At 45.5% G+C, this 16886-nt stretch overlaps 1 protein-coding gene across 1 annotated transcript in view; it reads right to left on the bottom strand.

Annotated features, from left to right (window-relative positions):
• The window catches only part of LOC136837165 (probable protein phosphatase CG10417), a 224056-nt gene extending 207370 nt beyond the window's left edge, over nucleotides 1–16686 (bottom strand). The window contains exon 1 of the mRNA XM_067101836.1: nucleotides 16451–16686. Within this exon, the coding sequence (XP_066957937.1) occupies nucleotides 16451–16561 (111 nt within the window). The 5' untranslated portion in view covers nucleotides 16562–16686. The remainder of the gene's footprint in view (nucleotides 1–16450) is intronic.
• Nucleotides 16687–16886: the final 200 nt, after the last annotated feature.

The following is a 16886-nucleotide window of genomic DNA, read 5'->3' as shown; positions in this document are numbered from 1 at the left end:
GCGGGTAGTTGTGCGACATGATGAACAACTGGAGCGGTGTCAACACAAGACTTGAAGCTATACGGCGAGGCGAGCGCGGAGCGTCATGGCGTGACGCGCGAGGCTCCGTGGCAAGTACGAAGAGAGTCACAGCGTGGCGCGCGTCGGCGTCATGGCTGGCAAGCGCGCCGAGCGTCAAGGTGAGGCGCGTGAAGCGTGAGAAGCGCACGAAGAGCAAGACGCGCTCCTGGCGCGAGACAAGAGAAAAGTCCAACACCTCAAATCGGGAAGACGAATAGGAAGCCACTAAACACTCTCTCTAGATGACAGACAAGAAGCTCTCTAGCAGACGTTCCCGAAGCAGGAGACGAAGGTGAAAGTCTGTACCTCTTAACAGGCAGATTCGAATCTTGAAAGGTTCATGAGAGCATCCAGCTGTTGTTGCAAACCCAACAAAATCTTACACGTTGGAGAAGCCACTCTCTCGGGAGAAGGGCTGAACCTGAGAGAAGGAAAGGGGCGAGAGACGTATACTTCCTTCCACAGGGGAAGAAGCTCTAGCCCTTGCCTTAGCGCGACAGGGGGTCGAGTAGAGTGATCATCCGAAAAACACTTTATTCTCTTCTGCAGAGGAATATCCACGCAACTTTCGGGGAAGAGTACAAACGTCTAGAGGAAGAGGACGTGAAACGTCCTCTCCTCTAAGCTTCTCTTAAGAGGGCGAGAGTCCAACCGAGAGCTCCAACCCCGAGGCGGGAGGACGTGTCGGAGGACGAGAAGCAATCCTTCAGGATGCGTGCCTGAGCACGATCCCTGGCAGCCTGGGTAGCGTCATCAGGACCTGCCGAAGGGACGCCAGATCGGTGGGAAGCCCCGTAACCCTCATGCGGCTTTCGACATGCCCCCTCCCTGGTCCTGGGAGTTCGACAGAGGTCCAGGCCTAGAGGCATTATAGGGCCGATCTGACGCCCCCCCACAACACTAGGGGCACTAGCACTAACACTTTGCGTTGAATTGCATTCACTTTAGTTTCAAGAGCACGCATTGACTCCAACACGAGAGCCAGGGTATTACCTTCTGCAGCAACAAACTACAGGGTTAGTACTAAATTTACTACAGGGTTACTAGTAGGAGAAAACCCTGACTGTCCATCTAAGGATGCACTCTGGAGGAAGATTTCCTCAACCTATCACGCTCCAATTTAAGCATATAGGCTTCATATTTCTTCCACTCACCCTCAGACAATCCCACACATTCATTATAACCGATTATCATAGAGCATTGAACACCCTTACATATCATACATAAAGTGTGAGGAACTATCAAAGTCTTCGATAGCCTCACCTTACATTCACCCAAGCTACAGACTCGATAGCTAGAGGTAAGACATCTTAATTATAAGAAAAGTCAAAAGCAAAATCAAAAACGGTCCACAAAGAGCGTATGCCAAGTCACAGATCCAGTCGAATACCAAAAAACAACCAAAATACTTAAGTGACAACAAATTTCGAAATCCAAATGGCGGAGGAACTGACAACAGGTGTTGACAGTCCGGCGACAGAGAAAATCTGAATAGAAAATGGGAATGGTTCCTGATACCCACCTCCCAGCGGCGGGAATGGGTACTAACCACCTGCCCGGCCACTGCGTGTGCCGCGAATTTTGAAATTCTGTCGGACTTCGGAGAATACAGCTATATATACATCTGACAGGTAAGTCTCATGAACAAATTAAGTTTTATATACAGTACAGTAATACTTTGATCTTACATTCGAAAGAAAAGCTGCAATTCACACACACACAAAATTTTCACTGGAACAGGGAAAACTAATGGGCATACGCGATTTTTTCACAGACACACGAAAAGAATCTCGAGAAACCCTGCAGAAGAAGTGGGTGTTTAATTTTTGAAGTAATTTACAAGTTTTCATGCTTTTATGTATAAAAAATCTGTATGAAAAAATGCATTTTATTCTTTTATGTGTGAAATCTGTAAGAAAAATGCATTTCATGCTTTTGTGTGTAAAATCTGTATGAAAAAATGCATTTCATGTTTTAATGTGCAAAATCTCTATGAAAAATGCATTTCATGCTTTCATGTGTAAAATCTCTATGAAAAATGCATTTCATGCTTTCATGTGTAAAATCTGTATCAAAAAGGTGTATTATTTTTATTTTTGTACATGCATAAATATGATGCAAAGGTAATTTCAGCACATTCAGTTAGCATACTTTTACAAGATGTGATACCCATTTGCAAAGTTACTGCACTTTTCAAAGATGATACCCCTGCAGAAAATGCTTGTTTAATGTTTGAAGTAAATTTAAAAGTTTTCATGCTTTTAACTGTAAAATCGATATGGAAAATTTATATTTATATTTCTGTACATAAATATCATATAAGTATTATGTCCATTTGCAAAGTCTTTGTCACAAGGACTTTACATGACCTTGAGATGAGGTTGTTTGATAAAATGAATTCGTTTATGTAATATCAGAGATGTAACTAAGAGTTGTATAAGTGTCATTCTTTGAAAATTACTCTGTTCACTTCGGAGAAAAGTGCTGGTGCAATTTGTATGTGCATGTAATTACAGCACGTTCAGTTGGTGTACTTTTACAAGATGTGATACCCTTAGAAACTGCATTTTTCAAAGATAATACCCTTGTAGAAAGTGTTTAATTTTTAAGTTTTCGTGTTTTTAGGTGTAAAATCAGAATGGAAAATTTGTATTTATACAAGAAGGAATAAATACGATACAAAAAAGCAGTACAGTTACTTTATTACAGATCTCTCTCTCTCTCTCATTCAAAGTTAGCGCTCAAACATACTTTTACAACTTATTATTTCTCTGTAATGTCATTACCTGTACAGTATGTAATTTTAAATTGATTGAATTTTACCTGTACTGTACTACCTTCTAAAGAACATTATGTACATGTTTTCGATGTTTTATGGAATTGTACTTTGTTGACTGACATGACGTTTGCCTAGTAACACAAAGAAAACGGCTTTTACTCTAAGTGACAAAGAAAACTACATCCCATGAATTAGGGATAACATTAGTAGTAATAGAAAGCACCTACTGTAAATGCGCTATTATGAAACTGTGCAATACTCAATTTTTATGTCAACCATTTACTGTATTCCTTTTTTAAGGGTAATAAGCTAAATTTTAAATAAAATTACACTAACTTTAGTTCATTTAAAAGTTAGCTTAATACTTTGGGACATGATTAGGGTCATATTTAGTGCTTAAACTTTGGAAATAAACATTTATTAGCATTTTTAAAGCCCATGGCAAACTTACGCTGAAAATTCACCTTTGCACCCTTCTGAAAAGGAACCTAACCTCAAGCAAATTTCAAAGGAAATGACTGTACTTACCAAGTAATTACATAACTATAGTTTCTAACTAGCACAGAAGCTAAATTCAAAATTTGCGGTAGCACTTCAACTGTTTAGTGTAGGTGACCAACTCCACCCACTAACAGGAATACTAGAAATGACAACCTCATTCTGTTTGTTCCTATGCCATGAGGGGAGGAGGATGGGCTCTGATTATGTAATTAATTATATATAAAACTCATTATAAAAATGTCATTTTAACATAAGTAACTTTCCAAGTAATTACAGGCAGTCCCTGGTTTACGACGGGTCCGGCTTATGACATTCCGAGGTTAGGATGGGGAAAATATATTCATCAGAAATTATTTCCCAGTTTATGACGATGTTCCAGGATTACACAGTCATTATAAATGGGCCAATCCGACGGAAGAAATATGGCCAAAAAACGAGCAGAATAATCAAAATTTGGAGGCTTTTTCATGAAAAACTCAATAAAAATGCAGTTTACATTGTTTTCAATACACCCAAAGCATTAAAACTAAGGTTTTTTTAGGATTTTTGACGATTTTTCTCCTTTTTAGTTTACCGACATAAAACTTAAAATAGCGGAAGCCCGGATCATAAACCGGGGACTGCCTGTACATAGCTGAATCCCACATTAACAGGAGGTGGGATACATGAACACATTCTACTACAAAACATTAATTCATGTAATGAATTTGAAGTAGAAAAGATGCTAGCATTGAAAACAGTGCTTGTTGTTTCGTTAGGTTACCTGTTAACCCTTAAACGCCTACTGGACAAAGTATCATACGTCTGACATAAAATTGTCTGTTGGGTGCCAAGTGGACGCATCACAAGTCGCCGACTACAAAAAATTTCAACCTTCAGGTCAACTTTGACTTCGACCGAAATGGTAGAAAAACGCAATTTTAAGCTAAAATTCTTACATTCTAGTAATATTCAATCATGTACCTTCATTTTGCAACAAATTGGAAGTCTCTACCACAATATTTTTATTTATGATGAATTTTTGAAAAAAAAAGATTTTCTTACGCCCACAACAAAACTTCTCCCCTGAAAATTTCAGAAATTCTTTCTGGGACATTTTGTCGTAATTTTTGCACTGTTCTATATTAGCCAGTTATATAAAGTTTTATATATGAAAATGTGTGCAATTTCATGTACAATACAACAGAAAATAACTCATGGTTGTAGCTTTTATCAGTTTTGAAATATTTTCATATAAATCACCCTAACTGCCAAAATTTCAACCCGGTCAACTTTGACTCGACCTGAAAATGGTCAAAAAACGCAATTGTAAGCTAAAACTCTTACATTCTAGTAATATTCAATCATTTACCTTCATTTTGCAACCAATTGGAAGTCTCTAGCACAATATTTCCATTTATGGTGAATTTTTGAAAAAACTTTTCCTTACGTCCGCGCCAGAAATTCTTTAACTCACGCACGTTGTCGAATGTTTGCACTGTTTTATATTAGTCGATACATAAAGTTTTATACATGGAAATGTGCGCAATTTCATGTAGAATACAACAGAAAATAACTCATGGTTGTAGCTTTTATCAGTTTTGAAATATTTTCATATAAATCACAATAACTGCCAAAATTTTAAAAGAAAGTCAAACTTTAACTCGACCAAAATGGTAAAAATGCAATTATAAGCTAAAACTCTTACATTCTAGTAATATTCAATCATGTACCTTCATTTTGCAACAAACTGGAAGTCTCTAGCACAATATTTTGATTTATGGTGAATTTCTGAAGAAAAAAAAAAAAAAAAAAAAACTTTTTCCTTACGCAAGAGATAAGTCACTTGGCTGAACATCTCAGAAATTCTTTCAGAATGTTGTCGTAATGTTTGCATCAATTTACATTAGTCATTACATAAACTTTTATATATGTAAATGCTGCAATTTCATGTACAATACAACAGAAGATAACTCATGGTTGTAACTTTATCAGTTTTGAAATATTTTCACATAAATCACGATAACTGCCAAAATTTCAACCTTCAGTCAACATTAACTCGACAAAATGGTAAAAAATCAATTGTAACTAAAACTCTTACATTCTAGTAATATTCAATCATTTACCTTCATTTTGCAATAAATTGGAAGTCTCTAGGTAATATTTCGATTTATGGTGAATTTTTTGAAAAAACATTTTCCTTACGCCTGCACGGATAACTCACCAACATCTCAGAAATTCTTTTAAACCTCGTTGTCGCAATATTTGCACCGTTTTATATTAGTTGTTACATAAAGTTTTATATATGAAAATGTGCGCAATTTCATGGACAATACAACAGAAAATAACTCATGATTGTAGCTTTGATCAGTTTTTTGAAATATTTTCATATAAATCACGATAAACAGAAAAAATTCGACTTTTTGGTCAACTTTAACTTGCGGAATGAAATGGTTTAAAACTGCAATTGTAAGCTAAAACACTTACAGTCTAGTAATATTCAATCAATTAGCTTCATTTTTCAACAAACGGAAGTCTCTAGCACAATATTTCCCGATTTAAGGTGAATTTTTGAAAAACATTTTTTACGTCCGGTGTTACTAATTCATGCATCATTTTGTGATAATATTTTCTCTGTGTTGCTTGATCGTTTACAATTTGTTATATACCAAAATCATCCAATTTAGTGTACAATACAACTAAAAAAATTAACTCATTAGCTTTAACTGAATCTTACAGCACGATTTGTATACAATTATATAAGTTTTTTTTGCTGTCATATATTCCCATATTTATATATATTTTTTTCATTTCTGATGGTTGCATACTAAACTTCAGGCAATGACAAAAAAGGAGCCAAAATGAACTCTTAATCTTAAAAACTAAGAATGCAGTGATTTTTTGAAAAAACTTTTTTCCGCTTCGCGAAACTAACTCAAGTCCTAACGCTTTCCAAGTCTTTAAGGGAGACGTTTTTGTAAATAGAGGCTCGGAGAAGGGTTAAAGAGTTACTGCAGGAGAATACTGCCTATGGTTGGAACCATGGCAGTTCGCCGACCATGGAGTGCCTCTACTAAGTGGGAGCTTAGCAGCAAAGGAGTATTCCAATGGCTAGCAAAGCATCAATAGGTGCCCACCCTTGCCTAGGTGCAGTACCAATATAAAAAACACCTACACTGAAATATAATCACAACCCAACCACTGAGCGTGGTGGGTGCTCCAGGTACATTGTACCCCCGGGCTCCCCAAACTCAGCACCTTACTACAAAGTAAAGAGACAGTTGGAGAAAATCCTATGTTTCCTCCCGTGATACCATGCCAGTCACTAATAATGGTCCCAAGGTGCTTCAAAAATTTCAACACCTTTGGTCCCAAGGTGCTTCAAAAACTTCAACACCTTTCAACTTTCATTAAGAATAGGCAGTCCCCAATTATCGGCGACCCGGTTTTACAGCACTTGTCTAGTGCTGAAAATCAGCAATTTTCAGCACAGAAAATCGCCGATTTCCGCTTATCGGCACCGATAACTGGGTACTGGTGCTGATACATACCTAACAAAGGCACCAATAACTGAAAATCGGTGATTTTTGGCACCAACAAGCGCCAAAAACCGCCAATTTTCGGTTATCATCACGCCTTCAGAACGGAACCCACGGCAATAACCAGGGACTGCCTCTTGTGAGAAGTGAAGATCGATTGCACTTCCAATAGGGCGATTGCAGAATGGAAATAAGAGGCATATTGTGCCTGAAAGCTAATGAAGTGGCGACCACCCTGATCTCATGTGCCCTCACCTAAAGGCAGGCAGGGCATCTTCCTGGATCTGTGAGTGCACCTCTGAAATAAGGTTTCTCAAAAAAAAGACAATGTATTTTTTGATAGAGGTCGAGAGGGGTTTTTGACAAAGCACCAGAGATTGCTGGAAGGGCCTCTGATTCTCTTGGTTCTGTACACGTAATACCTAAGGGCCGTAACCGGGCAAAGGACCCTTTCCTCCTCTTCTGGGACGAGGATGTTCATAAGATTTTTAATGGTAAACGAGCATGGCCAGCAAACCTAGTATAAAGGTACGGACTGAGTCTCGTGTGAAACCATTTGCTTGTCTATGGCCTGTAGTTCACTCACTCGTTTGGCAGTGGCCAAGGCTACGAGTTTTCTTCATCAAGTTCTTAAGGGATGTGGAACAGAGAGGTTGAAAAGCAGGGCCTGTTAGCCACTTTAGAACTTAATGAGGTCATTAAGATCTTGGTGAGAAGCCAAATCGAGGCCACTAGCTTAAATACAGACCCCAGCATTGCTCTATAGCCTTTGATTGTGGATGAAGAGAGCCCCTTGGCAGTCCTCAGGAATAGGAGGAAGTCCGCTATCTGGGCTACAGAGGTTTTAGCAGACGAGATGTTACGACTGCTACACCATTGACAGATTGGTAGTCTTGGCAAGAAGACTGACGTCTACATCTTGCAATAGCTTCTGCAGCTTGCCTTGAAAATCCCTTCACTCTGACGAATCTCTGGACAGTCCTTGATGGAATCTCCAGAGGTGGAGCTGTTTGAGTAGACATGGATCTTGCAGGAGCAGTCAGGAAAAATCCACTAGAAGTTTCAGAAAGTCCAGGAACCATTCCTTGAGTGGCCAAAATGGAGCTAACACTGTCACATTGTGACTGGACTGAAATTTGTTGAGGACCTCCCTTACCATGTCGAATGGAGGGAAAGCGTAAAGGTTCAAGTTCGACCAATTTATAAGCATGTTGTCAGTTGCCCATGCCTGAGGGTTCTGAACCGGCGAACAAAAGAGAGGACGACTGTGATTCTTTGATGTGGCAAATAGGTCCATAGTTGGCCTGCCCCACAACTTCCACTGACTGTTGCAGACTGTGGAGTTCAGGGTCCACTCTGTCAGAAGGATCTGGCCCCCAATGACTTAGTTCATCTGCTAATTATTATTATTAAAAAAGTTTAACCAGACCACTGAGCTGACTATCAGCTCTCATAGGGCTGAGTGCCAAAAACCCGAAATAACAGGTCTGGGCTGAAGCCAGCACTGGGACCAAAAAGGTCAGCCCCTGAGTATGGTGATGAATGAATTAAAATGAAATTAAAAATTGCACAATGGCATATGTATGCTCTCATACTGGTACATACTCATAAAATAAATAATTTATACTCATGTTTCCATATATACTCACTAAAAAGGTATATTAAAACTCAAAATAAGTTAAAATTTTAAAATTTAGTTGTTTTAAAATTCATTAGGTTTTTGCATTTTTATTATTTACTTTTTATATTTTATCAACTAAATCACAGCTCCTCATGAAAATTAAAATGGGTATTACTGAGAATGTTGAAGATTCCGATAAAAATGAAGTTTTCATAATAAAACTAATATTGTAATACTTACCTGAACACCTGAATTAGCCCTTAATCCCACTAGCCCGAACAACTCTCAACTACCCATCCCACTGTAGTGGGAATTTTAACAGCCAGTGTTATCAACGATGCAGGTAAAATCTTGTCACTTGAGCTACCATAACAAACGGGATGGCAACCGCCAGAAGCACAGGAATGATCAGGACAGCCCCATTTTCATCAATTGCTTTATTCATGGTCAAAATTGAGCTGGGAAGGAACGTGGGGCGACTTCCTTCCCTTCACGCCCACGTCTTCTACAGGATGGCTGACATCGCTCCAGGGCAGCAGGCAGGAACACAACGGAAGTGGCCCCGGCACGATCACTAGGAGAAGAAGGGCACGATCAGGACATTCGATGCAGGAGCTCGTTAGCTGTTCGGAAGGCAGGAGCTAATGCAACAGACAGAGTGTCATTGAAAGTCACCAGCATCGACAGGAGCGATCAGGGCGGCTGCGGCAGGAGACCAGGAGAGAGCAGCCCAGAGACTGTCGTCGAGTTGACACGAGCAGAACACAGGGAACAGCAGGAGCAGATAGACCACAGATACGCAGGAAGCATTGCAACAGCATACATGAAAACCAGCAATGACAGCGATCGAACTACATCAGCGGGAACAGAGTCAGAGCGATCCCGACGTGGTAATATGTCATCTAATCAGGTATTGTGGTCGATCCCATCCTGCAACACTGAATGAAAGTCGGGACTGCTTCATGCAAGATATTCTTGATATATCCAGCCAACTACTGCTGTCTCTGCAATGCTCACTGTCAACCTGAAAGAAAAAACAAATATGATTAGTAGAGGGAGGCTCCTCCCACTACAAGGGGAACAGCCCTACGCAGCGTTAGGAGGTACTCTAAACGAGGTTGCTCGCTCCCTCCCCCTCCCGTGTGTCTTCACCCGACGAGCGAGCCAAGAGGGCGAAAGGAGAGAGAAGGAAGAACCTACGGAAGAGAAAAAGAGGACAGAGGGGAGGCCACCAAGGGCGCCGTGGGAAGCGGAACTTATCGACGACGCCTGTAACCTCCCACTCAGCCCACAAATCTCTAAGCGCAGGCTTCTCCTGAAACACTCAGCATAAGAAGGAAGAAATTAGTGATGCCCTTACACACGGAGGGCTGGAAGCCCAAGAAGGGACTAATCTTACGTCCCGATGGATGTAGGGGAGAAGAAAAACGTCCCAAACTAATCCCGAAAGTACAGGGGCGCCTCCAGTATTACGTAAAGGGCCGGTGGAGAGAAGCATTACCACTTGGCTACGCTACTCCAGCTAAGCCCTTGGCCGTCAAACCCAAGACACAGGTAGGGAACGACGGCTTACACAAGGTTATCACAAATCGTGGGTTTGTATTACCAAATATCAAACACACGCAATATATAAACAAAAATACAGAAAGATGCCACCGTAAGAGCTTAACGACAGTCAGCAGAGAGAACGAAAAATACGTCAGCAACGGCTGACAGCCGAAAGCAAACTGGAATGTTTACATCCGGGCAGAGGGTACCCTGCCTACCTGGAGGTAGTTACTGCCAAACCACCTTGTTCAAGAGTTTAACAGCCGCCTTCAGCCTACGCCTGAAAGTATCTCCTAATGTAAAGGACCGAGGGTTTGTATATTGTGTCGGAACAACTGGAATGTTTACATCCGGGCAGGCGGGATACCCGCCTACCTAGAGGTAGTTACTGCCTAACCACCTTGTTCGAGAGTTTAATGGCCGTTTCCAGCCTACGCCTGAAAGTAATCCCTAATGTAAAGGACCGAGGGTTTGTATATTGTGCCGGAACAATGACGTTTTCCTATGTTATTTTACTTGCTTTACAAGAATTTAAAATAATATTGTTTTTACATTGTCTGTACCCCTATGGCTAGCGTGCGCAGTGCAACATTACCACCTGCCAGAATATAGGAGCTTGCCAAGAATATTTCAAAATGAGGATAAGGCGCGAAGCGCTGTTCCGCCACCCGTTTACGTTTCTTTGCCCCGATACGACAGTCCAAGGGAAAGACTTTCGCTGCCACCGTGTCTATCAGCATGCCCAGGTACTTTATCCTCTGCTTGGGGGTGAGGTCTGACTTCTCCAGATTTACCACGATCCCTAGATCCCAGCAAAACTCGAGGAGCCGATCCCTGTCCTGTAGCAACTGGTTACAATGCGAGAGCCCGCCAGGACTAGTCAGTCGTCGAGATACCTCAGTAGACGACTCTTGTTCCCGTGCGAGTGGGCCCAAGCTGACACAAGAGAAGACTCGTGAACACCTGGGGAGCAGTCGAGAGCCCGAAACAAAGTGCCCTGAACTGGAAGACCGTCTCCCCGTGGACAAAGCGGAGGTACTTGCGAGAGGAAATATGAATGGGTATTTGGAAATACGCATCCTTCAGGTCTACCGTAAGCATGAAGCCAGTCTCCCTGATGGAGGCAAGCACAGTTTGCGCTGTTTCCATCGTGAACCGAGTCTGGCGAATGAAACGGTTCAGGGGAGAGAGGTCTATGACCAGTCTCCATCCCCCTGAGGCTTTCTCTACGAGAAAGACGCGGTTGTAAAAGCCTGGAAACTAGTCCAACACGACTTCTACTGCACCCTTGCTCAGCATGGCTTGCACTTCTTGCTGTAGCGCGGTGTCCTTCGAAGATCCTTGTATTTAAGTTTGGAGATGGACCAGAGTAGGTGAGGGGAGGCCGAGACTCGAAGGGTAGTAGATATCCCTCCCGAAGGACATCCACTATCCAGGTCTCGGCTCCATGTCGCTGCCAAGTTGCCCAATGGCTCGACAGGCACCCCACCACCTTCGGCAGCTGTTGGGGGGCAACGCCGCCCCTAGCGTTTCCCCTTCTTCTTCTTCCCTTGGCCCCCTTTACTGGCTTGGAAAGTGGGCTGAAAAGGGCGGGAGGGACCCCCCCCCCTTCTCGAGGAAGAAGAAGGCTGGGTGTTTCCCTGGGACCCCTTCGAAGACTGGGTCTTCTTAGGAGCCAAGGAAGTGCCAGGCTGGCCCGAAGACCTGGCCGCAGTGGAATGCGAAGACCCGGAGGTCTTGGCCACTGCCTGGTGGACAAACCGGTCACTGTCATTGGCCCAGCGTTTGTCTACCGCGGCATCCACCAACTCTCTGGGGGAAGAGAGAGGAGGAACCCAGTAACGGTCCATTCCTAAGGGCGACTGCTGACTCGGGACCTACAGATCTGGAGAAGCAAGAGAGAACGGCATCTCTCCACTTCAGAACCAGGTTTGCCCACAGGTTTGCAGTCTGGTGGGTGAGGTAGGAGATAGCCCTACCCCCCAGACTGGCACAGTCTCCCAAAGGCAGAGTCCTCCCCAGGTACGATGGCGCCCGAGGAAGCAGCTACCTTCGATACTGTGAAGGACCACAGATCGAGCCAGGAGACTGCTTGGAAGGCCACCATGGTGGTGGCTTCCAGGGTTGCAGCTTCTTGCTGGGAGAGGGAGATACTCTCTGCAATAAGCTGCTGCAACATCAGACCCGGATCCAGACGAGTCAGGTCCGGGTCAACCTGCTTAGTCAGCAACGCCCCTACAGCTGGAGTGTAAAAGCGCTTCTGGCGAGGCAGAGGGGGGTGAAGAAGCTTAGCTGAGCAGCCTGAACGAAGTGAGCTGTCTTGCCCAGACACAAGACTGTTCACCTGGTCCAGGACCCCCTTGGCAAGCGTGGACCACGGCAGCCCCACCGAAGCCTTGGGTTCCTTCTTGGGTCCCCAAAAGGATTCAAGGCGCAACGGACGATCCACAGAAGAGGCCGTGGTCCCTTCCCCAAAGTCACTGTGCTGACAAATCAGCGCAATAACCTCTGCAAAAGTCCTTTGTATCTCGGGGGTGTCCGCATCCTGGGGCAGAGGACCCTCGAGTCCTTCCAGAGTTCGGTCCTCCCGATCTACTCTCCCTGCAGGAGGGAGAACCTCGGCATACCCCCATGATCCTTCCTGCACCACGCGGGCATAAGACCTGGTTGAGCCAAGGACCGAGCCAGGTTCGTACGCCCACGAGGTAGAACCCTGAGGAGAAAACTCGCCAGAGCTCTTCCTGTCCGACTCACGCCCCTTGGAAGGAGCCGAAGGGGCAGAGGGGACAGGCGAGGAAGATCGGGCGCTCCCACTGGCTTTGCTGGCAGAACCAACAGAGGCAGTGGGCTGGAAGCAGTCACCAACCCGCGGTGGTGACGGCAGCCCGCGTTGAGGAGAGTGCTTTAGCCTAGGGGAAGCAGTCTCCCGAGGAGAGCGGAGTGGGTCGCAAGGAAGCCGAGCGCTCACTTCCCCCGAGCCAAGCTGGCCCCGTGGACGTGGCCGGGGACTGGGAGGAGTCGAGCGGCCACCTGGCTGGCGTGAGCTTGCGCTGTCCTCTAGACACACCCCAGTCTTCTTCGAGGCCGCAGCCTCTCGGGAAGACTGAGCAGGGGACCTCTTCTCCGCCTCTCCTGGCGTTCGGCCCTGAGGGGCTGAACCGCTATCCCGAGAGCCTGACTTGGTACTCACAGGAGTGCCAGCAGGAAGATCCGGGGTACCTTCATGCCTGGGTTCTTTCTCTTGCCCCACGCCCTGGTCTGTACGGCGAGAAGTTTCTCCCGTATCAGACTGGGGTACCCGGGTCTCCTTGGAAACCCGGGTACTCGGAGCAACTTGCATATGAGTGTCCGACGCGGACTCGCTGGCCTTAGAAGCAGGAATTTTCTTAGGCACAGCACGGGGGGAGGGGGCAGACCTTGGTCTGCACGCCCTTGGCTCCTGATGCGACTGACCCAGAGGAGGCCAGGGCAGCGGTTCCCTGATCCGTGGATCGGGAAGAGCCGACGAGAGATCCCACTGCCTTCCCTGTGGAAGGAGGCAGACCCTTGGAAGTCTTGGTGCGAGACTTCTTGGGGGGGGGGGAGGCAGACTTCTTCTTCGGCCGCGAAGCCTCGGAAGGAGAAGAAGAGGCAGCAGACGAAGACAAAGACAAAGATGACGACACCTTTCTTGACCTCCTCTTCTTCAGTATCGCCGTCAGATCCCCAAACCAAGCAGGCACAGCAGAACACTCAGGAACAGGAGGAGGGGCTGCAGCAGAAGGCGCATCCCGGGTAGAGACCGCGGTGCTCAGGCCAGCACTTACCTGGGTGGGAGCCACTGCGTGTCATCCAGGAATGAAAGTAGGCGGGGCCGGGAATGCAGGAACAGGTGGTGCGTGGGCAGCCAGGCAGGGCCGCACCAGGGTCGAAGGAATGGGGAGAGGAACAGACGAAGTGCCGGACTGGATCGAGAAGCAAGGAACCATAGTCGAAATCGGGCCAGGGACAGCAACGGGAGCAGAGACAGTCACATAAGGAAGGGTTGACATCACCATGTAGGAGGGGCCCGGTCATGTGAACAGGGCCAGGAACCCAGGAGGCAGCGGTACTGCATGATGCATGGCAGGGGCAGCCAAGACCTGGGTATCCAGGTGCGAAGCTACCGACACCAGGAGCTGGGCGAACCTTGGCATGGTGACCGATGTTGTGGTGACTGTCGTTGCAGAGTGAGTGGTCACTGTGTGCTGGAGAGATGTGAGACCAGTCCCTCCAGTGACGGTACGCCAGGTAGAGCCAGGTTGATGAAGAGTCCGTTGCCTGGCTATCCAGCCCAAGACCTGAAGCGAAAATCGGGTTAGTTTGGGAAGCCTCTACCTGCTCTGGAGGAAAAAACTCCCCTCCAGAACAGGAAGAGACCCCCGAGAGGATGTCCTGGTCCAACTCTCCCCCGAGCCCTTCCACAACCGATAAGACGAATGAGGAAGGGGAGGGGGAGTCCTCACCCGAAGGAGAGGGAGCAAGCAGGGGAAGCTTGCCGGGAGGGAGAAACAAACCCAACACATTCGCTACCACTGGAGTCGTCAGGGGTGTATTACCCTCGGACGACTCCTTGGTAGGCTTACGATGGTAACATCTCCTCCCCTCAAACTTTCTCCATTGTTCGGGGGACCAAGAGCAACACTCGCTACAAGGAGCGTCGCACGAACACACACGCCCCCTGCAAGATGGGCAGAGAGCATGTGGGTCCGCATCGACGCTAGACCTAAATGAATTACACTTCTTCCCTCCTACCCTGGGACACACGCTGGGGATAGGAAGGCTTAGAAGGCTTGTTCATAATGAATTCAGGAAGAAAAAACAAAGATTTCCCACCAAAAAAGGAAGAAAAGAGCAGTCATGCAGAGAGCGTGAAGGCAACGTCCGCATGCTACGACGGCCGAAAGCAATTTGGAATGTTTCCATCCGGGCAGGCAGTACTCTCGCCTCCCAGACAGTAGTCAACTGCCTAACCACCTTGTTTGAAGTTCAACGGCTGTTTCCAGCCTATGCCTGAAAGTAATCCCTAATGTAAAGGACCGAGGGCTTGTATATTGTGTCGGAACAATTAGGGTAGTTTGCAGTTTACGTTGACACCACATAACGCTGTTTGTCCCATCCGCCAAGGTAAGTACAGTAGTCCCACACGAAACGCCATGTTCTCTATCTTTCTGGGGTTCAGGGGCGAAGCCCCTCCCAGCCAGGTAAGGGTATGCTGCACTAGATTAGGATTAGTTTGGTTAGTTATGGTTTCATCATTTTAGTACCGATTTCGTATATCGATATTCCTCCGCGACTAGAAAACTGGCAGACGACACCCCGCGTCAACGTAAACTGCAGGCGCTCCCAAATATTATTTTAAATTCTTGTTCAGCAGGTAAAGTTCTATAGATAAACGTCAACTGTCATAGTCTAGCTCACCGCAGACAGCCGGCTTAGATCTACCATGAAAACAAAGACCCAAAACAATCACAGCAAGGAAAAAAGAAAAGCTCCCACCAGCAGCCAGGGAAGAGAGCAAGAAACACGTATGCGTCGCACAACGGCAAAAGCAAATTGGAACGTTTACATCAGGGACTCCTGCCCCCCGGGACGGTAGTTAACTGCCTAACCACCTTGTTCGAAAGTTCAACGGCCGTTTGCAGCTTCGCCAAAAATAATTCCCAACGTAAAGGACTGATGGTTTGAGATCGTGTAGGAAAAAATGCAAATTTTGTAAGAATACATTCGGGATGACAAGTATCGGGGAGAGGGACAACCTCGGCCGACTGCTCAGCTTCAAAAGCTCTATGAAGCAGTTGAGCCTTTCCCTAGGGCCAGTAACCAATCTACCACTATTTGTGGAATGCAAGACAAGCATGACCCAAAGATAGACGATGCCAATTTGGTCCATCTCAGATGAGGCCGAGTCACTACCTCCGAACGGAAGCCGAGACCACCGTCTCCAAAGCTTAAAGTTACTTGGACCCCCGGCCAGGTAAGGGGACGGCTCCCCAGTCTTAGTAAGGTTAGGAAGTAAAGGTCTGGTTAGGTCAGGACACGGCATTCTAGTAAAGGCTGATCTGTTTTCGTATGTTGAACCTGTTGCCGTCGTTGTACACTGGCCCCGAAGGTTAGAAGAGGCGTTCGCGTGAATGATGAAGAGTGCGTGCCTCATCTTGTGAAGGTGCGGTGGTGGCGCGGCTACCAATGGTCGCGCCGTTGCACCAGCCTTCTCCAGAGCCCTATGAAATGCACAGATCTAACTCTGCCTCATTTATATCAGTCACTTTCCGTTATGTGTGCAGCACTCCCTCACTCAGGGTGGATGGAAAGAGAGTCTGCAGCCAAGTGTCTGGCCACCATCACGCCGTCCCGAACAAAGACCCGCCAATTGCAACAAGACGAAAGAACATTGATATTTACCTCTTGAGATACACGCCAACCTTGCATAGAACTGGCACCATACGCAGCGTATTTGCCTTCTTCATCATTGCTGATCTTATCCGTCACAGGCACAGACAAATAGGCTCCCATTTTTGAACACTGGTTTATTTGGTAACAACATATAGTAACATACGATCGCCAACATACACAGACACAATCATCACAGTTCAAGAGGCAGCCGACATGTCTCAAACAACGAGTAGGGAGACTTGCCGTTGCCACATAGTATTATCGTTTAATTTGATGTTATATTAACGAAACCAACCGGAATGAGTAATGATACGCTACTACTTTGCTGTATTTATATAATGTATAAACGTCAGCTCACTTTTATATTCTTTTATTTTTGGCATAATTCGGAGATATGTAATCTAGAATGACATGAAGCTTTCTATCGTATTTGGTGGTTATCGTG

This window comes from Macrobrachium rosenbergii, chromosome 58, assembly GCF_040412425.1.
Source record: "Macrobrachium rosenbergii isolate ZJJX-2024 chromosome 58, ASM4041242v1, whole genome shotgun sequence".
NCBI lineage: Eukaryota > Metazoa > Arthropoda > Malacostraca > Decapoda > Palaemonidae > Macrobrachium > Macrobrachium rosenbergii.
Note: the sequence above shows the minus strand (reverse complement) of the source record. Positions and strands in the feature narration are given on the sequence as shown.